The 26,022-nt window shown below is 40.4% G+C and overlaps 1 protein-coding gene and 1 long non-coding RNA gene across 50 annotated transcripts in view; one reads left to right on the top strand and one right to left on the bottom strand.

The window, feature by feature from the left end:
• Nucleotides 1–1,120: 1,120 nt before the first annotated feature.
• Nucleotides 1,121–5,039, bottom strand: LOC107966683 (uncharacterized). Its single transcript, XR_008537383.2, has 4 exons — nt 3,977–5,039; nt 3,740–3,862; nt 3,027–3,160; nt 1,121–1,676 (listed from the first exon to the last, which is right to left on the bottom strand). It is a non-coding gene; the product is annotated as an uncharacterized LOC107966683 (long non-coding RNA).
• PTPN20 (protein tyrosine phosphatase non-receptor type 20) overlaps nt 4,651–26,022 on the top strand; it is a 92,077-nt gene continuing 70,705 nt past the window's right edge. For 9 of the 49 annotated variants that reach the window (XM_003317950.6, XM_063781751.1, XM_063781747.1 and 6 more), the window contains exon 1: nt 5,072–5,192. Coding sequence is in view for 25 of the 49 variants with exons in the window: in XM_003317942.7 (XP_003317990.2) it covers nt 5,186–5,192 (7 nt within the window). In the remaining 24 variants the exon portion in view is untranslated. Of the gene's footprint in view, nt 4,852–4,992; nt 5,193–18,479; nt 18,702–19,383; nt 19,512–24,809; nt 24,925–25,760; nt 25,918–26,022 lie in introns of those variants that run through there. The other 40 variants (XM_063781727.1, XM_063781729.1, XM_001136909.8 and 37 more) reach the window with 24 other exon arrangements.

Genomic DNA, 26,022 nt, shown 5'->3' with positions numbered 1-26,022 from the left:
AGAGCCTCAGCTCACACAGAGCATGCATTAGGGGGAATCACAAAAAGGCATCCACCTGTAGCTTATGAATTACACAAAGGTGGCCCTTCCTTTCCTGTGCAGCCCATTATTGGGGCACAAAACCATGCCTACAACTCAGCCTCCACTTACTCATTTGTCTGGTACCTTTATTCATGGCACAAATTACATAAACAGATTGGTAGCCCTGGATGGGCCGAGGAATGGTCTTGTAAGTAGCTGGGCAGAGGCAACATCACTGGGCATGGGTTTGTACTCAGAGGTCTTCTGCAGGGGAATTCCTGAGAAAACACAAGATTGTCTCACAGAAGAAATGGCCAGCTCAAAATATCTGCTGAGCCCAGGGGGCCCATTGCTGAAGGACTCCAGCTGTAGAGGTGTCAGACACCCACTGAGTCTGGAGGGCCTGGGTGTGAAGCTGGGTGAGAAAGGAGAAATTGATGGTACCCATTTCTCAGGCTGAAGGTGAAGAGAGCCTAACAATTAGATAAGTCAGAGGGAATCTTAAACTGAAATGGGAATATTCTGGGTGTTCAAAGTTATAAACCAGCCCAAGATTTCATCTGCACAGGCCCAGGGGAAAAAAGCATCTGGGCATTGAGTTCAAATGGCATTGGAAAGAAATTTGCACTCTGTTAGGTCCAGCTAATGAGATGCAGTTCAATGAAGACATCTGTATTCTTGCTGTAAAGCACAGGGCTTGGCGCAGACCAAGGAATGACTCATAAGGATTAAAAGGCATGAAACCAGGTTCTTTCTTAGAATTTGGCAGTCTTTGCACTTCACTTTCTGCCACATCATTATTTTACAGTTAGTACGTAGAGCTGGAAGTGGAGGGCAGGACATTTATGTTCAAGGGTTTGTGGCAGGCTCTCCTGCCAGCTGAACAGCTCTCTCCTGTCGAAGTCTATGGATTCTCTCTCCTTGTGGTGTGTGCACGCAGAGCCATGGGCTGGCTGAAGCTGCAAATGGATGAGCAGCCAACAAATTGATCAATCTATTAATATTTATTGGGCATCTGCCGTGTGTCAGGCTCAGGGACCAGGCAGCCGGGGATTCACAACAAGATAAATGTATGTCCTTGTGCTCTTTAAATAGTTTTCTACCTCCACTGGGATTTTTACTGGCATTGAAATCTCCACAATTTATTTTTATAGAGTCTTTTATGTGAAGTGTCTCAAAGCAGGGCAGAGAGAAACACACAGAGAGGCCCCCACGGCTTCTTCCAAGCTCATGGTCCTCATCAACTCACACTTAACAGGGCTGGGTGTGAAGCATACCATTCCCAAATGAACCAGCCTGCAAAGCACAGGCCTGAAGCAGGCGGTCCTGTGAAGGGTAATGTCAATGAAGTGATTATTTTTTTCTGTCAGTATTGTTCTTAGTTATCTTCTGTTCCTGGGCTCCAAGCCTGAATTAGAAAACTCTGAACTCGAGCATAGGCCTTGGGATCTCTCCTGAGGTCCTGAGTTCCAGCTATCCACTGGGGTCCTCCTGACTGTATCTGGGGACCCATGGCTTGGAGGAGGGTATGTTTTGCAGTAAGTTCTTATACTTGTAAGGAGTAGATGAGCCCTACCTCAGCAGAGAGCAGACATTGGCATGGCCCTCAAGGTCCATCTCAGAGGGCGTCTGGGTATCCGGATCAAGGCCAAGGACTGCAAAGACAAAAATTCCAAAACCAGCATTACCTCCCTGTGCTGGCCAATTCTGCTCCTCCAGCTGAGCCTTCCCAGTGTGATGATTTGAATGTTTGTCCCCTCCCACACTCATGTATTAATATTAAAAGAAATTTGGTTGCTGCTGTGGCAGTGTTAGGAGGTGGGACCTTTGGGAGGTGAAAGGACCATGAGGACTCTGTCCTTCTGGGTGAGATTAATGCTATTAGAAGAGGGTGAGTTTGCCTTCCTTTTTCCTATTTGCTCTCTGCCTTCTGCCACATGAGGACACAATGTTCCTCTCCTCTGGAGGATGCAGCAAGAAGACTCACACCAGATGCTGGCACCTGATCTTGGACTTCCCATTCTCCAGAACTGTGAGAAAAAAATGTTTTGTTCTTTACAAATTATCCAGGCTAAGGAATTCTGTTATAGCAGCACAAAACAGACTAAGACACCCAGGGATTAGCATTGAGCCTCGGACCATGCAGGAAATAAGGAGGCGGTGTCTGGGGGCTGTGGTGCAGCAGGCAGGCAACAACCAAGCGACTTCCCAGCCCTGTTGGAAAGTGGATCTGGAGGGATGGACTAAAAGAGGCAGAACTGAGGCCTGGGCTGGAGGACCTGAGAGTGAAACTGGGCCTGCACTGGGGAGTAAGGAGGACATGAAGCTGCAATGGGAAGCCCTGTGTGGCTGAATCCTAGAACCATGAGGAGAGGCAACATTAGCAACTAGATCTCTGGCCTCTGCTTTTGGAATCACTTTTGGATTCACTTTTGGATGAGTGGTGCATGAACTCATCCAGACTGATGTGTGAAGGGCATCCAGCCTTACCCCTAAAGTATGGAGACTGCAGTGGGTCTGTTGCTCACAGAGGAACTCCCAGAAACTCTGGGAGAGTCACAGACCTAGAGAAGCGTATGGCTCAAACCTCTTGAGCAAGAAAAGCAGTGTTCACTGCCAGGCGCGGTGATGAATGCTTCTGTTTTTTGTCTCATTAAACACTTGCAACTGTGTCTCCTTTTTTTAAAAAAGGAAAACTGAGACACAAGTTGGGAAGTAACCTGCCAAAGGTCACCAACTATTCAGTAGCAAAGCAGGGACTTAAGGCCAGGCTTGCAAAGCTCCTAGTGCTGCTGGTAATCGGTAAGACTCAAGGGTTTAAAGAGGCCTCCAAAGAAGGGTAGTAAACTGTGATGGGCCCTAAACTTTATAGTTCTTCGAATTTTTCACAGGTAAAAGGACAGAAAGCCAAGAAGAGCCTTCTGGGTCACTGGCTTCTGGGAATATTGTGTGGTCAAGCAGGAAGTCTGGGGGAGATGGAATGACACCTCAGGGTCCACTCTTACCAACTGTTCATTTAGCCTCCATGCAAGGATTTCCTGGTGATGTGAATGGGGGTTATTCCCTCTGTGTGTCTTGGAGCAGCCATGCTGCTCACGTTTGTGAAATGATGACCAGCGCAGAATCTTGATGTTAGGCACTATGAAGAAACATTAGACATGGGGTCCATCTTTAAAGGGGAATCTTACCCTGGTGATATAGTTTGGATATTTGTCCCATCTAAATCTAATGTTGGGCTGGGTGCATTGGCTCATGCCTGTAATCCCAGCACTTTGGGAGGCTGAGGCGGGTGGATCACCTGAGGTCAGGTGTTCAAGACCAGCCTGGCCAACACAGTGAAACCTCGTCTCTACTAAAAATACAAAAATTAGCCAGGCATGGTGGCATGCTCCTGTAGTCCCAGCTACTGGGGAGGCTGAGGCAGGAGAATCACTTGAACTGGGGAGGTGGAGGTTACAGTGAGCTGAGATCACGCCACTGCACTCCAGCCTGGGCGACAGAGCGAGACTCCATCTCAAAATAAATAAATAAATAAATAAATAAAATCTAGTGTTGAAATTTGATCCCCAATGTTGGAGGTGGGGCCTGGTGGGAAGTGTCTGGGTCATGTGGGTAGATCCTTTATGAATGACTTGGTGCTAGTCTCATGGAACTGAGTGAGTTCTTAGTCTTTGTTCTCATGAGAACTGGTCATGGAAAAGAGCCTGGCACCTCCCACCTCTCTCTCTTCCTCTGTCTTGCACACATTGGCTCTCCTTTGTCTTCTGCCATGAGTGGAAGCTTCCTGAGGCCCTCATCAAAAGCGGGTGGTGGTGCCATGTTTCTTTTACAGCCTGTGAAACTGTGAAACAAACAAACCTCTTTTCTTTATAAATTACCCAGCCTCAGGTATTGCTTTATAGCAACACAAACAAACTAAGACATATGGCAATGGCGTGGGTTGCTTGCAGGGTACCTTGGCTGCTACAGAAAGAAAAAGTCTCTGTAGAGACTCACTGTCAGTGACTCACGGAGCAGAAAGCTGGCCTCAGAGCCTGGACAGAGGGTAGCTGTCACTGTTTAACTGCAGTTCAGCTCAAGCATATGGCTCTCTGTGGGACCAGCACTGAAGGCTGGGGGATAAGTGAGGCAGGTCTTGTCACACCTTCAGGGTATCTGGATTCACCAAAGTGGCTCAGGTCAGGACCAATGAATAGAGGTTTGTTCGTCAAGATAAAAAGATTCTGGCTTCCTGTTTTCAGGCAATGCCAACGATTGAATTCCCTCTACATTGACCACCCTTGCTGAAGTTGTCTTAATTGACCTAGCAGCCAACTGACCTCATATTCTGGCACAGGCTCTGACTCCTTTTGCCTATCTGCCCTGCTCTGATACTACAAAGAGACCCCCCCACCCCAGCCCTCTGGGGCCTCATTAGGGGCTTAGAGGGCAGGTGTGGGTCAGGCGAGCATTCCTGGAGAACACAGTCCTCAGTGGTTCAGGATATGAGCATAGATCAGAGAGCTGTTAGCATTATCAGCCTGGCCTGGGAGAGGGGGACGCGCACAGGGTGGTGCACAGGGCCCGCAGGGAATTTACAGCGGCGTCCGCGGCGATGGGCTCTCAGTGCCTTGGAAGACCGGTAGAGGCAGGTTCTGTCTCTCCCGGCCTGGCAGGCAGAGGGCCGCGGCGCAGGGCAGAGGGCCGCGGCGCAGGGCAAAGCTCCAGTGCGCAGGCTCGCGGGCGCAGGTGGGATTGGATAGCGACGAAAGCCGGCAGGCTAGGCGTGGACCCAACTGGCGAGGCTGCTGGGGTTGCAGCGGGACAGTTGGGGCGGCCCCGCAGGCCCAGGTGAGGAAAGGTGGCTGGGGGCCAGGTGGGCAGGGGGCGTGCGGGAGGCCGCTGCGCCGGGCTGTGGGAGGGCGGGCGTGAAGAAGGAAGATGCCGTTGACGTGCAGGGGTCACAAGGCGTGGGTCGTGGCCCTGGCCCGGGAGACTGCCCGGGTGGGCCTGAGCTGTGAAGTAGTGTCGCTGCAGCCAGAGGGCAGGACCTGATTCTGGCCGTGTGATGCCAGCTGCACTGTGACGCGTGTTGGGGCGCCTATGCGAGACGGGACCGGGACAGGAACCCTGTGGCTCTGTGGTAGGGGAAGGCCACCAACTCCCTGAGGAGCAGCCGTGTGGTATGATTGGTAAGAAGCCATCATCAGGCGCTGAGACAGCCCAGAACTTCCCAATGACTCAAGGGCGGGTGGAGGTCGAGGGACCTAGAAAGAAAGAACATGAATTCATCAATCCATTCAGCAGCTATTTTGAACGCCTCCTGTGTGCCAGATGCTGTTCTAGAAGCTCAGAATATCTATGAACGCGATAGGCAATGCCCCCATATGCCAAGGCCCTCATATGCTAGCCTTGACTCAAGGAAAACTGTAGGATGGGGTAGGTTTCATTTTTGGAAGTTGTGGAATCAGTACTTATGTTTTGAATGTGTTAGGTTTGAGATGCCCAGTAGGTTTTTCCCAATAGAAGACATAAGCATAGCTGGGAAGAATTTTGCAGAGGACTCTGACCACCTACCACCTAAGGTGCCATGAATATTTAGCACATTTGATTTTTCACATTACCTATTCACCTTCTCTCCATTTATCAGTCACCTGGTAGTTTTTTTTAGTATGGTGAAATATACACACATAAATTATCTAGTAGATATTTGGGTTGAGATATCAAATGTGCTTTTTAGAAATTTAAATCTGAAGTTCTGGAGGATGTCAGGCTAGAGTTAACCTTTGGAATCGGCATCATATACTGGACATAGTATTTAAAATATATGGGACTGGTGAAGACATCTAGTTTAATAGTGTACACAAAGAAGAGGAGGCGAAGCCAAAAAAGGGAGGGAGGTAGTGGTCAACCATGTTGAATGTTACCGTATAAGATGACTTTGGTAATTAGGAGGATTTTAATCATTTTGACAAGAACAACTTTAATGGGGAAGAGGGGCCTTAAGGTTGGGTAGAGTTTTTTTCAAGATAGAAGAAAGCAGAATGTTTATATGGCAATGTGATTAAACTCGTAGAAAGGAAAAACTGCTGCAGATGAAAGAGGGGAACATTGTAAAGGGTAGTTGTTGAATACCTGAGAAAGGAGAAGACCCTAAGCAGGTGAGTAGTTGGTTTTGAAATGAGCAGGGACACTTACTCTGTTGTAACTAGAGGGGAAGCTGAGATAACAGGTGCAAATACAGTGGGTGGTGGGAAAAGAGTCTACTGGTATAGGCATCCATCAGCTTAGAGGGAGGGCAGCAGGGGAGAGGAAAGGTGTGGGAACTTGGAGGAGAGATATGTGACAGAGTCCTAGAGAGGGTGAAAGTGAGTGTACTAGAGAAATAGAGTTGGATTCCCAGGCAGTGCTCAGGGCCCATTTGAGACGTGTAGTCTTACATTTAAAGTGATATAAACCAGTGTGGTTTTTTCATGTTCAACTTTGGAAGGGTGTTGTGAGGATTAAAGAAGGTAATGCATGAAAAACATTTAATAGAGTGTCAGGCGTTTAATGAATGCTAACGCTTTTTATTTGAGCCGTCCTTTTGTTTTTCTTTTCTGTTTATACATATGTGACTGAGGATGGCTGGCAATTACCACTCGACAGGCTGTTCTGGGGCATGTTCTCCCATCACAGAGAACTGCAGTTTGCAGCTACTCAGAAGTCTGGTTTCTGTTGTGTTTACATGTACACAGCTTGATAATTGAAGATGTTTGCTTTTTAGAGCCATTGTCCTGGACTGTTTGGGCTGGAGTTTGTCACAGTGACAGTCCTTAAGTTTTTGTGAAAATCTTTTATGACTGCATTTCATATTGGATCTGATGTACTGGTAATCTACAGAATCTACAAATCTAAGATTGGCAGGAAAATTTTCAGTTTAATAGATTTTCATTTCTCCCTGACCACTTGAGCTGTTTTAAAATACAAATAATAATAATGGCTGACAGAAAGCTCTTAAAAGTGCCAAGTACTTTTCTAAGCACATCACATGCCTAATCTTGTTTAATCATCACCTCAGCTCTACAAGGCAGGTACAATTATTATCCTGATTTTTCAGATGCAAAAATAGGCTCCAAGAGGTTAAGTAATTTGCCCAAGGTACCCATACCCTGACCTCCAGTTTCTACTGCAGACAATAACTTTTTCTTTTTTTTTAAACTGCTTGGCCATCACTCATCTGCATTGCAGTGGAGTACTTAAGATGTTGGACTCCAAAGCCAGATTGCCTGGTTTCAGAAAACTGCCACTTAGTAGCTATGGGACTTTGGGTAAATCATCTAACTTCTGTGTGCCTTTGTTTCTTTTTTGACAAAATGGAAATAATAATAGTACCTGCCTGATAGGGCTATTATCATCGCAGTTGAGAATCACATGAGTTAATATATTTAATATGCCTAATATAGTGCCTGGTTGTTTAAATGCTACTATTATCACCTGCCTGGTAGTACCACCATGGTGCTGTATATACTGATTGGTTTGATCTATCAAAATAAGATTCCAAGTGTCCTGTTATTGTCTAAGCAGAGTTTTAAAATTGCAGCCCACTATATTATTCCCACCTCAGGTATCACTCCTGTTTCCTCTGAGTTTATCTCTCTGAGGGAAACAAATAGATAACAGTTTGCTTCCAGGAGCAGACAACAACTCAGATTTCATTCAGACTCATTTGACCAATAGAGTTCATTTCATTAATCCTGGCATTACATACCACTTAGCAAAGGGGAATAAGGCTTGGGGAGTAATGTGATTCCATGTTGCTTTTCCCAGATCAGCAGCCCATTTAGAGGAATTTGGTTAGAAATACCAACGGACTACATAGCCAGTATTTGGCACAGCATAGGGTAGGTGATGTGGGTCAGTGGGCTGGACATAAAAGTGTTCTGAAAAGATCTGTAAAGTCATTGGAGTTACTGTGATGTGTTGTGTCAGTTACTGATTAAAAGTAACTGGCAGGCTTGGCATTTGAGACCACTGAAAGTTTTAAATGATCTTTCTGATATACAACACGTAGAGTAAATGTATGATACAAAGTAGTGGTTCTCAGTGAGTTTGCATCAGAATCACCAGTGGGGAGCTTTATGAAGATTTGCACAATGACAGGCTCCACTTCCACAGATTCTGAATCAGTAAGTCTCGGTAGGGTTCTGGAATCAATCAACTTTTTTAAGAGCTCCCCAAGTGACTGTGATGTGCAGTTAGCATGGCATATCATTAGTACAAATAAGTGCTTTTAAGCCCTGACTGTGTTTTACAATTCCCTTTCTATCAGCTTTTTAAAAAAATACTGATATTCTGGAGCCACCCCAGGGATTCTGATTTAATTTGGCCTGGTGAGTTCTGGACATACGTGTGTTTCTTTAAAAAAATTTCTGAGATGATTCTAATGTACAGCTAGGTTTGAGATTCACTGGCATAGTCAGCTAGATTTCCCGCCATAGTTTATTTACTCTTGAAAATTTAAACATAGCTTCAGGCAGCATCTTACCACCAGGAAAGTGGAAAAATGAGCATTTCTGAATTTCCTCAATGTAAATGTTCAATAAAATAATCAGCTAACAATGAAAAATGTGAATTGCTGGTAGAATTAGCATTTCTTACCCTAAGCTATGAAGATTTGATCAAGTTTCCCTTGGGGATGAGAATTTACATTTCCTGAGAGCCTTATATAGAATCTCAATATTTCAGCAACTCTGGGAGGTACATATATTTCCCATGTTGTAGATGAGAATTTTGAGGCTAAGGGAGGTTAAGTAGCTTGCACACTCAGTTGTGTACATTTCCAAGGTCTAGGTTCCATTTTTTCAGTGATTCTCAACTTTGAGTGCACACTGGGATCACCTGGGAACTTTAAAATTACCAGTGCTTGGCTGGGTGTGGTGGCTCACGCCTGTAATCCCAGCACTTTGGGAGGCTGAGGCGGGCGGATCATGAGGTCAAGAGATCAAGACCATCCTGGCCAGCATGGTGAAGCCCCATTTCTACTAAAAATACAAAAATTAGCTGGGCGTGGTGGCATGCACCTGTAGTTCCAGTTACTTGGGAGGCTGAGGCAGGAGAATCACTGGAATCTGGGAGGTGGGTGTTGTAGTGAGCCAAGATGGCGCCACTGCACTCCAGCGTGACAACAGAGCAAGACTCCGTCTAAAAAAAAAAAAAAAAAAAAATGACCAGTGCTGGTGTTCCATTCTCAGAGATTCAGATTTTGTTGGTCTGGTGTGGCCTGGAATTGGGATTTTGCAAAGCTCTCCAGCTAATTCTAATGTGCAGCTGAAATTGGGAATCATGCATTACAACATGCAGCTTCCTGGTGGTCTAAATTAATTTTCTCTTAACGATCCTCCGTAGATGGCTGTGACTAGGTTCCTTGCCTTCATATATTCACTTATAGATGTCTTAGTGTCTTTTCTTTCCACCCCTTCCTCACTTTTAATAAATATGTAAAGATTGCCAGACACTGTTCTTGGTGCCAGAATGACACAGTGATGACAGGACAGACCAAGTTGCCAGCCTCATAGTACTTATATTGGGGAAGATAGACAATAAACATGTGAGAAGATACATATGGACTTACATGGGTAAGCAAACTTTAAGGTAATAAAAAGTGCTTTTGGGAAAAATAAAGCAAGATGATGAGTAGAGATCCCAGCAGCAATGCATGAGATTCCATTTGCTCCACATCCTCCCAGAATCACTTTGTATTGGATTGTGTGTGTGTGCTTGATTTTAGCATTTCTAGTAGGTATGTAGCAGTATTTCGTTATGGTTTTCCTTTGCATTTTTATGTTGACCAGTTGTCTTAATCATGTTTTCATATATTTATTTGCCATCTATGTTTCTTCTTTGGTGAAGTATCTGTTCACATCTTTTGACTATTTAAAATTGGGTCATCCTCTTTTTGAGTTATAAGGGTCTATATATTTAGGATATAAGTCCTTCCTCAGATATGTGTTTTGCAAATATCTTCTCCCAGACTGGGACTTGACTTTGCATTTTCTTAATGCTGTTTTCTGAAGAGCAGAAGCTTTTGATTTTTTCAAAGTCAAGTTATCAATTATTTCTTTTGTGGTTTGTGCTTAGTGTCTTAAGAAATCTTTGTGTAATCCAGTGTCACAAAAGCTTTCCCCTAAGCTTTAATCTAGAAGTTTTATAGGTTTAGAGTTTGCGTTTAGGTCTGTCATCTATTTTGAGTGGATTTTTGTACATAATATGAGTATGGGGTGAAGTTCATAATTCTGTATGTGGATGTCTCATTTTCCCAACACACTTGTTGAAAGCACTATCCTATCCCCATTATATTATCTTGGCACCTTTCCCCTCCTAAATCAATTGTTGCTATGTGTGAATTATTTCTAATCTCTCTGTTCTTTCCTGCTGAGGTATATGTCTATTCTTATACCAGCACCACATTGCATGTTCCATTCACAATTTCTGTTCGTTATAGGGAGGTCCTAGTCAGTGAAATAAAGGAAGGAAAAGATATAAATATACACAGATAAAAAAGGAAGAAATAAAATTGTCTTTATTTGCAGACAACATGATTGTTTATGTAGAAGCCCGAGGAATCTACAAAAAAGCAACTAGAAATAACATGACTTTGGCAAAGACACAGGATGTGAGGCCAATATACAAAAATCAATTGTATTTAGCACTGGCAATGAACAATTGGAAATTAAAACTTAGAAATACAGTTTACAATGGTATCAAAAACATGAAAAACTGAGGGATAAATCTAATGATGTTCTGTAATATTTGAATACTAAAAACTATAAAACATTGAAGAGAGAAAGCCAAATAAATGGAGAAATAAATCTATTCTACTTGATAATATTTTGTTAAGGGTTTTTTTGCATATATATTCATGAGGGATATTGATGTGTAAAGATATTGGTCTGTAATATTCTTGATTTTGGTATCAAGGTTAATGGTGGTCTCATAAATTAGTTTGGAGTGTTCTCTTTTCTATTTTCTGGAACATTTTGTATAGGATTGTTATTCGTCCTTAAAGGTTTGGTAGAGTTCAACAGGGAGGTATCTGGGCCTAGAGTTTCCTTGTGTTAGTTTTATACCATGGACTCAAGTTTTTAAAACTATATATGGCTATTCAGATTTTATATGCTACTCAGTTCTTTTTGAGTGAACTTTAGTACTTTGTGTCTTTCAAGGAATTAGTTTTTTTCATCTATGTTATCAACTTTGGCATACAGTTGTTTGTAATACTTTCTTATTATCCTTTTAATGGCACTAACATTAGGATCTGTAGTGAAGTCCTCTTTTTCATTTCATTTCCGATTTTGGTTATTTGTGTATCTCATCTTCTCTGCCTCCCACTTTCTCTCCCTCCTTTATCTCTTCCTCTTCCTCTTTCCTTCCCACCCCTTCCTTTCTTTCAGTAGTCAATTCTAGAGCTGCACTGTTCAATAGTTATCCCTAGTCACATGTGTCTATTTAAATGTAAATTAATTTCAATAAAATTACATTAAAAATTGAGTTCCTCAGTCACACTGGCCACATTTTAAGTGATCAGTAGTCACAAGTGGCTTCCACATTGGAGGGTGCTGCTATATAGAATGTTTTCATCATTATACAAAGTTCTACTGGACATTGAGGGTCTAGAGGTTAGCAATTTTTAAAAAAATCTTTTCACGGACCTGTTTTGGGTTTCATTGATTTTTCTCTGTTATTTTTTTATTTTCCATTTCATTGATTTTTTTTTCCTCTTTATTATTTCCCTCTTTTTGCTTGCCTTGGATTTAATTTCTTTTTTAATTTCTTAAGGTAAGAACTTAGATTACTCATTTGAGGCCTCTATTATTTCCCAATATAAATATTTAATGCTATAAATTTCTCTATCAGCACTGTTTTAGCTGCATCCACTAATTTTGATGTTGTATTTTTACCTTCATTCAATTCAGAATATTGTATAATTTCCTTTGTCACTTCTTTGAATTGGGAGTTATTTAGAAATATATTGTTTAATTTCCAAATATTTGAGAATTTTAAAGATTTATTTCTGTTGATTTCTATTTTAATTCCATTTTTAAAAAAATATTTTGTATTTCAGTTTAATGTTTTATGGTTTGTTTTTAGGCCCAGAATATGGACTATCCTTGTGAATGTTCCGTGTCCACTTTAATACTTATTTTGTTGTTGGCTGGGATGCCCTATAAAAGTTAGGCCAAATTGCTTCATAATGTTGTTCAGGTTTTCTGTGTCCTTATTATCTGCCTACTTGTCTCCAACATTGTTGTAGATTTTTCTGTTTTTTTCATTTCAGTTTTCATTTTATCACTTTGGAAGCTATGTTGTTGGATACACACACATTTAGAATTCCTATGTATTATGTAATGCCCCTTTTCATTTCGGGAAATGTTTATCATTTTTTAAAGTCTATGTTGTCGATGTTAATATGGCCATTCTACCTTCTTTTGATTAGTGTTTACATGGGTTATCTTTTTTCCATTTTTTTAGTTTATCAATGTCTTTATATGTACGGTGGGTTTCTTGTAGACAGTATATAATTGGATCTCACTTTTTTAATCCAGTCAGACAATCCCTGACTTTTAATTTGGATGGCCAGACCATTTACATTTAATATAATTATTGATATGATTAGATCTTAATCTATCATCTTGCCAGGTTTGCACTTGCCTTACCTGTTCTTTAATCTAGTCCCTTCTTTTCCCATACCCTTTTGGCTTAAATGAGGCTTTCTTTAATTACTCAATTTTTTACTCCATTTTATCTCCACTCTGCCTTTATGTTGCTTCTGCTTTTGTCTCCTCCATGCTTCTTCTCCTTCTTTTTATTCTTTTCTTAGTGGTTACTCTAGGCTGTATAAGTTTGTCACAGTCTACCTTCAAATAATATATCATTTCACATATAGTATAATATATATACCTTACAACAGTGTGCTTCCATTATTTCCCACCCATACTTTGTGTTATGATTGCCATACATTTTACATCTACATATCTTATAAAGTGCACCATATAATTGTCATTATTTGTGCTTCAGACAATTATCTTTTAAAATTCTTGTTCTGTTTGCTCTTAAAAATCTTATTTTATAGACTACTTTTAGAACAGTTTTAGATTTATTAAAAAATTGAGTAGATAGTACAGAAAGTTACCCTATACCCCCTCAGCCCCACGGTTTTCCCTGTTATTAATATGTTGTGTTTGTTTGGTACATTTGTTATAGTTAATAAGCCAATATCTATAGATTAGTATTAACTGAAGTCTGTAGTTTACATTAAGGTTCACTAGTTATATTGTACATTTCTATGGGTTTTGACAAATGTATAATGTCATGTATCCACAATTATAGTATCATATAAAATAGTTTTATTGCCCTAAAAGTCTTCTGTGCTTCATCTGTTCATTATTCTAGCTCAACCCCTGAACCCCTGCTTACCACTGATCTTTTTGCTGTCTCAAAAGTTTTGCTTTTCCTAGTGTCATATAGTTGGAATTATATAGTATGCAGCCTTTCAAATTGGCTTCTTTTCTTTAGAAACATTGATTTAAGCTTTCTCCATATCTTATTATAGCTTGATAGCTTATTGTTTTATCTTTATATAGATAGATATTCCTTGAAAGGGCCATATATGCAAAATAACCTCCAAATACAGAAGGAGCCAAGAAATCAAAGAATGAGGCAGGCATATCTAGTTTATTGGCAGAGGGTGATTTTTAGGGGAAACTTATGGACAGAAATGTGTTCTTGGGCAGAAATGTGTTCGTGTAAGACAGGTAGATGTTCACACCATTACTCCCCAGACCCAGGGCTTATATACCATAGGGAAAGAGTATATATATATGCTCCATAGACAATTAAAGACAACCCTCCAGAGCAGAGGGTGCTGGGGGCAGGGTTCAGGGGATGAAGCTCCCCAGAGTTTCTATGTTTTGTGTTAGGCTACCAGGGCAGGTAGGGAAATGCCATCAGGTGGCAGCAGGGTTAGGCAGGTCTGATTAGGCAGCAGGGTTAGGCAAGCTCCTTGGGCGGGGCTTGCTGAGGCCACTGTGGGGGCTGGGGGTTGGTTCTCTGGCCAATGGGGTTATGTTCCATAGGGGATCTTGGCCGCCTCTACTGTATTATATAGTTTGCCAGGGAAGTCAGGGATAGCCAGTAGCAAGAGGCCTGACTCAACTCCCATGCAGTTGGCAAGCCCGCATATCCTGCAATGCCCCGCCCAGACCTTGCCCCTGCTCTGTTGGTGGCAGTTCTTGTACTCCTGTACTTGCTTGTATCTGTAGCAGCTCCTGCTCCTTCCTCAGACTCCACTCCAGAAAATGTGTGCCCAGTCGAAACCACTACCAATTTCATCTGGGAGCTTTCTTCACCCCACAACACTTCCGCAGTTCTGCTGGTTGTCTTCCACAAGGGCTCCAGTGAGATATAGTCAGGGATGGCGTCCCTGTGCTCGAGCTGGAGACTGGGAGTGCATACAAGGCACTTCCTGCTGCTACTTCTACTTTCATGTTTTGTGTGACTCTCTAAATCCCTTCCATCTCTAGGTAAGGTTAAATTCTTCTCCTGTGATCTGGATTTTCAGATTCCCAGCAGGGATGTGTGTTTGGAGGTCAGTTTTCTCCCTCTTACACTTTGGGAACTCACAGTTTTTCTCCTGTTTCACAGAATTTGCAGTGGCATGCCTATTTTGCCAATTTTTAAATGAGGTTGTTTGTTTTCTCATTGTTGAGCTTTAAGAGTTCTTTGTTTATTTTTTATTAGAAATTTTCTGTCAGATATGTGCTTTCTCAAACATTTTCTCCTGGTCTGTAGCTTGTCTTTGTAGTCTCTTAACAGTGTATTTTGCAGAAAAGAAGTTTTTAATTTTAATAAAGTCCAGCTTATCAACTTTGTTTCCTGGATTATCCTTTTGGTGTTGTATTTAAAATCTCATTGCCAAAACCAAGGTCACATAGATTTTCTCTTTTATTATTGTTGTGTGGTTGAATTTTATACCCCAAGAGAATATTTTGAAGTCCTAACCCCAGATACCTGTGAGTCCAACCTTACTTAGAAATAGGATCTTTGCAAATGTTAAACAAGTTAAGCTGAGGTCCTAATGCAATAACTGGTGTCCCTGTAAAACAAGGGAAATTTGGACACAGAGGGAGAAATTCATGTAACAGCAGAGGCTGAAATTGGAGTGGGATGTCTATAACCAGGGAACATCAAGGATTACTGAAACCACCAAAAGTTAGGAAGAGACAATAAAACATCCTTCCCTGGGGCCTAAGAGAGGGCATGGCCTTGCTGCCACCCTCAGACTTCTGCCCCCAGAACTGTGAGAGAATACATTTCTGCGTTTTTAAGCCATCCAATTTGTGGCACTTTGTTATGGCAGCCATAGGAAATGAATACATATTTTGATACCAGGAAATCTTTTTCTGTTGGAATAACTACCTAAAAAACATGTAAGTGGCTTTGGAATTGTGTATAGACTGGAATAATTTTTAGATGCATAATATAAAAAGCCTAGACTGCTTTGAAAAGACTATTGGTAGAAATACAGATATTAAAGGTGATTCTGGTGAAGGCTCAGTAGAGAGGGGAATTTTAGAAAAAGCATCTATCATAGATTCTTTGCATCTTAGAGAATACATATGTTGTCATGAACAGAATGTTACTAGAAATGTGAACTTTAAAGGTGCTTCTTGTGAGGCCTTAGAAAGGAAGTGGTGAATATATTATCAGACACTGGAGGAAAAGTGATCCTTATTACAGAGTGGCAGAAATTTGGGTGAACTGTGTTTTACCTGTGGGTGGAAAGCAGAACTTGTAGGCAGTGAGCTGAGGAGATTTCTAAGTAAAGCGTGAAAGATGGGGCCATGGTTTCTCCTTGCTGCTTATAGTGAAATGCAAAAGGAAAGAGATAACTTGAGGAAGGAATTGTTAAGCAAAGGAATCAGCACTTGATGGGTTTGAAAGTTCTCAGCCAATCCAGGAAACATACTCCTGAAACAGGACCAAGGGTGTGGCTGAACAACCATTCACTGAAAAGATTACCTGTGTGACTCATGGATCCAGACAGCCCTCTCAGGCCCTGGAAACCTAATGAAAATTTCCCTGCCATGTTTTGGACTTGTTTGAGACCTGTGACCCACTTTTTCCTTCCAGTTTCTCCCTTTTGGAAGGTGACTGTCTGTCCTATGCCTGTTGTATTTTGGAAGCAGATAACTTGTTTTGTGGATTTCAGTGTCCATAGGAGAGAAACTTTGCCCCAGGCTGGACCATACCCAGGATCTCACACATACTTGACTTAGATGATTTAGGAGATGAGATTTGGGACATTACAGTTGATATTTAGAGGCAATTTTGACTTAGAGTTGATGCTGGAATGGGTCAAGCCTCCTGGAGATGTTGAAATGGGGTGAATGTATTTTGCATACAGTAAGGATATGACTTTTGGGGGATTGGAGAGAAGACTGTTGTGGTTTAAATTGTGTGAGACAGTTGAATCGTGCTGTCCAAGGATTTCTGGCAACCACCAAAAGACAGGAAGAGACAAGGAAGTATACTCCCCTAGAGCCTTCAGATAGAGTGCAGCCCTGCTGACACCTTGATTTAAGGCTTCTAATTTCCAGATTTGTTTTCCCTTCTTTTAAGCCACCCAGTTTGTGGTACCATGTTATAGCATCTCTTGGGCACCAATACAGTTATCTTCTAGAAGTTTGAGAGTTTTTGTGTTTTACATTTAGGTCTGTGATTCACTTTGAGTTATTTTTTTGTGAAAGATGTAAGGTCTGTTCCATTATCATTTTTTGAAAAAGAATATTCTTTCTTCACTGAATTTTCTTTGCTTCTTTACTAAAGATCAGTTGACTACATTTGTGTGGATATATTTATATGGATACTGTATTCTGTTCCATTGATCTATTTGTCTATTCTTTCAACAGTACCTTGTGGTCTTGATTATTGTAGCTTTATAGTAAGTCTTGAAATCTTGTATTATCTGTCTTCCAACTTTGTTCTTCTTTAGTATTTTGTTGATTATTTTGGGTTTTCTGCGTTTTCATATAGGCTTCAGAATGAATTTGTTGATACCCATGAAACAATTTGCTGGTATTTTTGTTGGAATTACATTGGCTTTATAAACCATATTGGGAAGAATTGAGGTCTTAAAAATATTGAGTGTTTCTATACATGAACATGAAATATCTCTCCATTTGTTTAGATATTTGCTTTCCTTTGTCAAAGTTTGGTAGAGTTTCTCATATAGATCCTGTATGTATTTTGTTATATTTATACCTGTATATTTCAGTTTTGGGGAGCAGCTAATGTAAATGATACTGTGTTTTATATTTCCAATTCCAATTGTTAATTGCTGGTTTATAGAAAAGGAATTGACTTTTGCATATTAACTTTGTATTCTGCAACCTTGCTGTAATTGCTTATTAAGTTCCAGGAGTTTTTATTTATTTATTTATTTATTTTTTTTTTTTTTGAGACGGAGTCTCGCTCTGTCGCCCAGGCTGGAGTGCAGTGGCGCGATCTCAGGTCACTGCAACCTCTGCCTCCCGGGTTCAAGAGAATCTCCTGCCTCAGCCTCTCGAGTAGCTGAGATTACAGGTGCACAGCACCATGCCTGGCTAATTTTTTATATTTTTAGTAGAGATGGCACTTCACCATCTTGGTCAGGCTGGTCTCAAACTCCTGACCTCAAGTGATCCGCATGCCTCAGCCTCCCAAGGTGCTGGGATTATAGGTGTGAACCACCATGCCCAGCTAAGTTCCAGGTCTTTGGTGTTTGAAGGAGAAAGTTTATGGACTTAAAAAATTTTGTACCTGCAAAAGATCCATATTGCCCATAGCCCTTTTCTAAATCTTTTATTTTATAGATTAAGTGGCTAATTGTTTTTGTTTATTCTTTGAGATATTTTATATAGACATTCATGTCATCTGAGAAGCAAGGCAGTTTTATTTTTTCCTTTTCAACTGTATGCCTTTTCTTACTGAATTAGTCAGAAGTTGTATAAGATGTTGAATAGGAGTGGTAAAAGAGAACATCCTTGCCTTGTTACCTATCTTAGGGGAAAGCCTCTAGATTCTCCCTGTAGATTTTTTTTGTAGATATTTTTTATCAAGTTGAGAAAGTTTGCCTCTAGTCCTAGTTTTCTAAGAATTTTTTTTTTAAATCAAGGATGGAATTTGGATTTTGTCAAATGCTTTTTTGCATCTATTGATATGATTATATGAATTGTCAAGAATCATTGAGTACTTTGCCAGATGTCCACTAAACTATGAGCTCCTTGGAGGCAGAAGTTATTGCATCATCCCTGGATCCACATCTCTGATACAGTGACTAGCACATTGTAGACACTCAAAGCCTGCTGAATTGATTTAGCGTTTTACTTTTCACAGTCAAGAGATCACACACCTGAAAGACATATTTGTGACATACTCGGTACATGGAAGGTGTGGTTGCCAGGCAACCACACCCCAGCCTGGGTTGTTTGGTGACTGGATAAGGTATGGGGCTGGTGGTCTCCGAACCATCCTAATCACTTTCTTAGAACTACCTGATTGAGGCTAAGGGCATGCCTCTTTCTGTTTATTTTTCTGTTTGTCCTTTTCTTCTGTTTGTTCTTGAATTAGTCACCATGCAACTTTAGCCACTCGCTTCTAAGTAGCATAGAGTCCCCCAAAACGTGAGTACCATTTGCTATTCTTTAGGAACAGCTTTCTTACCAGAAGTGGGTGGCTCAGGCATCACTGCCTTATCACAGGGAAGTATTTTCCACCTATTACCTCATATCTGACTGTGAGGACCACAAAGGAGTGAGAAGGTGGGGAAGGTGAGCTAGGAGAGGGAAGAATTTCAGATGAGGAGAACTTGCTGCTGCTGCTGCTGCTTCCTCTTTTTTTTTTTTTCCAGGCTGCAGAAACTCAGGGTTCAAACCATTAAATGATGAGAAAGCTAGAAGGTTGGTTTTCTCTTCTCATTATTAACTTATCACGGAGAAGATGTCTACAGAGGATAGAGGAGTAGGAACATGCCTTTTCTTTTTTCTCTGTTCATGGCAGGGCTTCTAAAAGGAGCCTGACTATAGCTCTCAGTTCAGACAAGAATATTATAACCATCACTAATGGTCTTCAGTGTTTTAAGGAGAAAGTTTATGGACTTAAAAAATTTTGTACCTGCAAAAGATCCATATTGCCCATAGCCCTTTTCTAAATCTTTTATTTTATAGATTGAGGTACTAAAGATTAAGGACAAGGTTGGCCTTTAGGCATATGTGGACCCATGGATATATAATCTGAGTAAGTCAGGAAGTTCTCTCTCTGACTTCTTTTCATTTTCTTAGTGTAGATGCCTTCCTTGTCCTTTAGGTGGCATATTGGTTTTTCTGGAATCCGTTGCGAAACTGTTCTTATCTACTTAAAGGGAACTCATTTGAAGTCTGAGTCTTGAGGGAATAGGCAGAACAGGCATGTTGGAAGGAAAGTATGAGTCTCAGGTGAGTCTCAGGTGGGAGGGACAACTGTGTATTGTAATTTTACTTGGAGTTTTCCCTGGTTTGATGATCTTTTATTGAGCCTGTAATTTTAGTCCTTATTTATATAAGCCCATTGACTGCACATTATGAGACATTTGTCTGGAATTCCTCTTTTCATGATAGCAGAACAAGTTAAATTTTGTTGGACATGTATATTTTTATATTAAGAAGATATTAGCTTGTTACTTTAAAAAAGCATTTAGTGCAAAAATGGTCAATTGTAGGTAAGCCTTGTATGCAAAATTATTTGCAGTTAAAAATATTGCAACATTACACAGTTCATTTTTCCTTCTTTTGCGGAGATGGCTGTTCTGTGATTACCCTGGGATGATGTTCAGGTAATGCTGTGTAGTTTTTTCTCTCCTAGGAAGTGTAAGGCAGGAACTTAGAAAGTGAGATATAACTAAGAAGGGTCTGTTAATGAGGAAGACAACGTATTTTCCCATGCTAGCCTTTGTCAGAGCTCTCCCAGGTTCAGCGATTGGATAGAAGGATTCATGGGGTTCAGCAGGTAGTCACATTCATGGCTAAGATACGGTAGACTGAAAAGGTAGAAAGCAAAATCAACAAGGGAAATCAGATACAAACTCCCCAGAATATTCTCCTTGTGGAGTCACATAGGATGCACTTAATTTTCTGAATAACAAGGTATGGAAACTTGTGTGAAGTGTTGTCTATCAGGGAAGCTCGTCTGAGCTTAAGAGTTTAGGGTTTTTATCAGGGGTTAATCATGAGCACAGACTGTCAGTGTGACTGATAGCAGTCACTGAAATTCCAGATACCTAGAAGGAAAGCAGATGTTTTAGGAGAAGTGAGCTACTTTTCTCATTTAGAAAAAATTTATATTAGTGTAGGCAATGATTTTACCAGCCAAGTTCCCAGACACCAGCCAAGGGCCAGGCTTGTATGCAGGCATTCCTAAGGAGACTCGTCTTGGACCTGGTAGGTGAAGTCATGAACTTTTGTCTGCACACATGTGTAATGTGTATACATTCCTGACTTACATGATCTCAGTTATGGAAATGGTTCAGCTGCACCCAGTAGATAAGTAGTTCTTTGGAGTATGGAGGCCAAGGTCTACTAATGAAACTGTGCCCCAAAGAGTTAACCAGTGGCAAAGAGAAATTCTTGAATTTATAGGATTGGTTGATAAAAATAAAAAGAAAAACAACTTTCTGAAACACTGAAATTCTCTCTGCTTTTAAGATAACAAAACTGGCTGAAATCAGTTGGAACCAATACAGCAAACTAGAATCTACACAGAATGAGCTTGCTGACGCCACAGCCCAAATTTCCACTGCATGTTTCATACTAACTCCCCCTGAATTTATATATGTGACCCATGAGATAGCATGAAGAGATACTGCACATGCCCAAAGCCTTTTCAGACCCCCCTTTCCTTCTACCAATCTCCTACTATCCCCAAATTCACTCCCTAAACATTTTCTAATAAAAATACTGCCTTAAAAACAGTACAGGAAGACAGATTTGAGCTAGACTCCTGTCTCCTTGTTGGTTGACCTACAAAAAAGTCTTTCTTTTCTCAAAAACCCAGTGCCATAGTATTGGCTTCTAACACATTGAACAGTGAACTCTTTTGCTTGGTAACAGTGATTGGAGGTACAGGAATTGTGTCTTCTGAAATAAAGCACCCTCTTATAATTACTGATACACTTCCAAAAGAGAGGGAGAGGAACGTAGGAAGGAGGGAAGAAAAGAAGTGTAAACAGACAGATGGACAAACAGATGGACCTGAGGTTCAGGAGGTTGGAGGGAATATGCCAAAGAAATTTATATCATGAATGAAACAAACAGTAGAAGGTTGTTTGCCTTGCACCCTAATAGCAGAGGCATCCAGATAACAGAGTCATTTCAGAAAGATGTCTTAAGTCATTCATTACTTTTACTTGAACCATTCTAATAATTGATAAAGTATTTACTCAGAATGTAGCTCATGGCAACTGTATCATCATCAGTCCCTGGGTTTCAAGGGTGAAGCATTGTTGATATAGGGTTCCAGTGCCTTTGGAACCTTGAGTCTTCCATTGTTCCAATGAATGCTCACAGTAATCCTTAATGAGCTTGCTGCTCATGTCTATGATGGGTGGGTAGCAACTATTTTTTAATGTTTAAACTTGCATTAATAACTTGATATTATCTTTATACTAGAGTTTCTGTATTTTATTTTAATTGAAGTACATTATCTTTTTGTGGCTTTTTAAAAATCAACTTTATTGAGGTGTAATTATGTATAAAGCTTTTAACCTTGCAAGTAAAGATGGTTTTCTTTCTTCCTTCCCAATATGAATCCTTTTATTTTATTTTTCTTGTTTTGCCTGATTGCATTGGGCAGAACTGTCAGTGGCTCTGGAGGTAGCACTTTAGCACTTCACTTCTCCCTGCTTCTCTCTGAGCCCCCAGCCCTATACTCACACACTACAGGGAATGATTGATTAAGAAACCACGGAATGACATTTCTTAATGGTTATGTTTATAATCAGAAAAAGCAATACCACCATTCCTTATAGAAAACTAAGAGCCATTATTAAAAGGCATAAAACATGCCAAATAATTACTAGTAGTCTAAGAAGCTTGTACTGAGAATTTAGTCACAGGAAATACAGATTTCAGAGGAAGAAACTCATATCCCTGGGGTGCCTACAGGTAGGGCAAGAGTAAGTCACTATTGAACATTTGAGACTTCTTTCATTCCCTTCTCTTCAGGCTAGTATAGGTCTCAGGGAGTAGTGTATGATAGAACTTTCACAAGAATTAGAAGTAGCCCCAGCCCTGGTGCTAAGAATTGCCAGAGGCCCAAGGTGCTGAGCATGTCATTTTAAATTGTCTATTTTGGCATCTTGCACCCAACCCAAAGTCCACTGTGAAGAAATAGTCTTTGTTAGCACCTGCTTCAGTTTTGAGAGAGTTTGAGATAGACTGAAAATAGTGTCCCAGCTGAGAATTTGAGAATATGTACAGTATTCAGTGACTCTCCAATTATGTCACCCTGCCACCTGAGGAAAGGTGTTTTGCTTTTGTTTCCTGAGCAAACCAAACACTTGTAGTTTTTCTTTTATTTATGATTAGATGGGATCACTTTGTTTCATATTGGAGCTTTTGTTCCTCTTTCCTCAGTGCTCTATCACAGAATAAGTAATACTTTTTTAAGGATTTCTCTTTTATCAGGGCTAATTCTCTATTTTCTATACTATTGCACCTTCCCCAGGAGTTGGAGGGAAACCTTTATCTTACGAACCTGACCACTGGTCCCTCAATATCTTTCACAATGTTTCCCTAAGGGACCGAGTGCCTATCACTCAAGTGATACCTCTGTGACTTCTCAGAGTTCTTGATGTGGACATGCAGATTAGTTACCTGGTGATACATACACATTCTTTATGGAATTAACTAATTAGTCCCTCAAACGTTTCTTGCCATGTCTCCAATGTGTTAGTCTAGTGGCTGGAGAATCAAAAGTGAAAATGTTACAGTTTCTGTCCTCAAGATGCTTATGGTCCAATCTGAGGAGATGAGTCTAGAAATCATTATAAAACATGGAGCTTATAGGGGAAGCACTTGCAGGGGCTTACTTAGCCAAGCTTGAGGGGAGGTGGGAAATATGGTAAAAGCTTGCACTATATTTTCTGAAAGGTTTTCTTCTGCAAATGAAGATTTTGTTTTTATCATATAGTTTACTTTTCTAGGCTGCCTAAAATTTCAGTACACGTGTTGATGTTGACTTGTATGATCTTATTACTGATTTACTACAGTAGCTGCAACTCAAAATTGAATTAAATGTTAATGATTTTAATATTGCTTTGTTTTGTCTATTTTAAGATATACTAGAAAACATGCCAGGAAAGGGAAATTTATCCAGTTTAATTCTTGTGTTTCTGTAGGGTTATCTGTGACTCACTGCACTGTTGTTTTTTAAAATACTAGGATTAGGCATGCATTTCTGATCAAAGCTGTTCTGATGGAAGGCTTGAACAACTGACTGTTGGTATGGTTTGATATGAATTTTAGTCTATTCATCTGTGCACTGGAGAGGTCTTAATAATATGTGTGTGTATTTCTATAAAGAGGATAAGTCATTGGGGTAAAGGACCATTCACATATTTATTTGTGGAATGCAAGGTATAGCATGTTTAAACCCTAGTATTTGAATTAGTAAGAGTGTCTCCAGTTATCAAGGAGTGTCTTGAAATTACTTGATAAAATTCGAAACAAAATTTATTTTGTCTTTAATTAAAATTGTACTATTTTGTATCTTTTCAATAACATAGTTGGTAGGCAGAAGCTTAGGTGTCATTCTTAGAGGTTCTTAGTTAATTCTGAGGTCCTTAAGATCTCATGTCTGCTTCCAGGGAAGGCTCCTTACTGAAATCTGTTACCTCACTGCCAGTCACAAGAACACTGCCATCCTTTTGTTTTTGTTTTTAATTGAGACAGAGTCTTGCTCTGTTGCATAGGCTGGAGTACAGTGGCACAATCATAGCTTATTGCAGCCTCCATCTTGCAGGCTCAAGTGATCCTCCTGCCTTAGCCGCCCAAGTAGCTGGGACTACAGGTGAGTGCCACCACACCTGGCTATCTTTTTCTTTTTTTTAATTTTTGGTAGAGATGAGGTCTCACTGGGTTGCTCAGGCTGGCCTCGAACTCTTGAGCTCAAGTGATCTTCCCACCTCGGCCTCCCAAAGTGCTGGGATTACGGGTGTGAGCCACTGTGCCTAGCCCTCCTCCTATTTAAAAAAGATATTCTTCCCCTTGTCAAAGCACAGTTTTTTAAAAATTATAAATGTGACTCACAAATTTGAAATGAAACCAGGTTAAACATTTTACTCAATGTATTAATTAGTGAAGAAACCAGGAAGATGGCAAAGGTAGTTCAAAGAACAGTTTGAGGATCTAGGTTTTTCACTGGCGTTCTGAACCAATGTTAGAGTAAGAATGCTAGATTAGATTAAGAAAACCTGGTTAATGCCAGACAGAAATAAATTATAATCTTTAGTGTTACCTTATCAGACAGAAATTATTTGTATCACTGCTGGACAAAAATCTATAGGTTACGTTGTAATTGCATTAAGTCTAGGACTTTTAATCAGTAGTAAACAATGAACTGAATAAAGTACAATTTCCCCACATAAGTAATCTTTGAGATGGCCTGTCATTATTTTATGACATTGAAGTGACATTCCACTTATCTTTTGCCTTACTTTCACATTTTAATTTAATTTAATTTTATTTTTTCTGCCACAGGGTCTGGCTCTGTTGCCCAGGCTAGACTGCAGTGGCATGATCTCGGCTCACTGTATCCTCCTCCCAGGCTCAAGCCATTCTCCTACCTCAGCTTTTCAAGTAGCTGGGACCACAGGTGTGTGCCACCACACCCATCTAATTTTTGTAGAGACAGGGTTTCACCCAATTGCCCCAGCTGGTCTCAAACTCCTGAGCTCAAGCGATCCTCCTGCCTTGGCCTCCCAAAGTGCTAGGATTGTAGGCATGAGCCACTACACCTAGTCTTAAATAATTTTTTAACACCTATATCTCAAAGATTTTAAAATAAATCTGTTTCACACATTAACTTTAGATTCAGATTATAGTAATACCATTTTATTTGCAGGTAGTTAATGGAAAGATCTCCAGATAAAAGTATTCTTGGTTTTAACCAATGGGAGCAATGTAACATGGCCTTACAGGCCCTTTATGGCAAGAATTAGAAAAGAAAAAAGATTTATTCTGTGCAAGAACTTTTTATAGATTGAATGAACAAGAACTCCTTGAAGATGGTCTCTGTAATTAATTCTTATTTATTCAGTACTGAATTCTCAGCACCTAATTTAGCTTAGGTGTGGCATTTAAATAATTGAGTTTCCATTGAGTGACATTGATTGAATTTGTGTGTGTGTGTGTGTGTGTGTGTTTATATAAAGAGATACCTCATTGGAGTGGAGGGGCCATTCACATATTTATTTGTGGAATGCAAGGTATAGCATATTTAAGCTCTGGTATTTGAATAAATAAGCGTATCTCCAGTTCTCAAGGAATATCCTGAAATTATTTGATAAAATTTCAAATGAAATTTATTTTAATTGTCTTTAATTAAAATTGCAGTTTTAAATATTTTGAATTGATGAGTAGTAATATGTCAAAGCTGTGATAGCTCCAGTTGTGTAACAGAAAAATCTTTGGCTTTGTGTGTTTTACCAGGTGAACAAAAATTGTTTGCTGGCCCCCAGGATACTAACTAGACCTTTGGCCTGACTCACAGGACACTAAGGCTCCTTTTCTGAAGAAGCCTTTTACCAGTCTCATTTAGGGGATGGGAACAACATGTCTTCACCTAGGGACTTTAGAGCAGAGTCTGGTAGGTGCATCATCTACTTTTGTGGGTATGGGATCAGGAGGAGCTACAGGAGTGCCTCTCAGACTGTAGATTTGCATAGGGACCACCTGTGGATTATTATCCTGC

The sequence above is a fragment of the Pan troglodytes genome, chromosome 8 (assembly GCF_028858775.2).
Source record: "Pan troglodytes isolate AG18354 chromosome 8, NHGRI_mPanTro3-v2.0_pri, whole genome shotgun sequence".
In the NCBI taxonomy this organism is placed as follows: domain Eukaryota; kingdom Metazoa; phylum Chordata; class Mammalia; order Primates; family Hominidae; genus Pan; species Pan troglodytes.
Note: the sequence above shows the minus strand (reverse complement) of the source record. Positions and strands in the feature narration are given on the sequence as shown.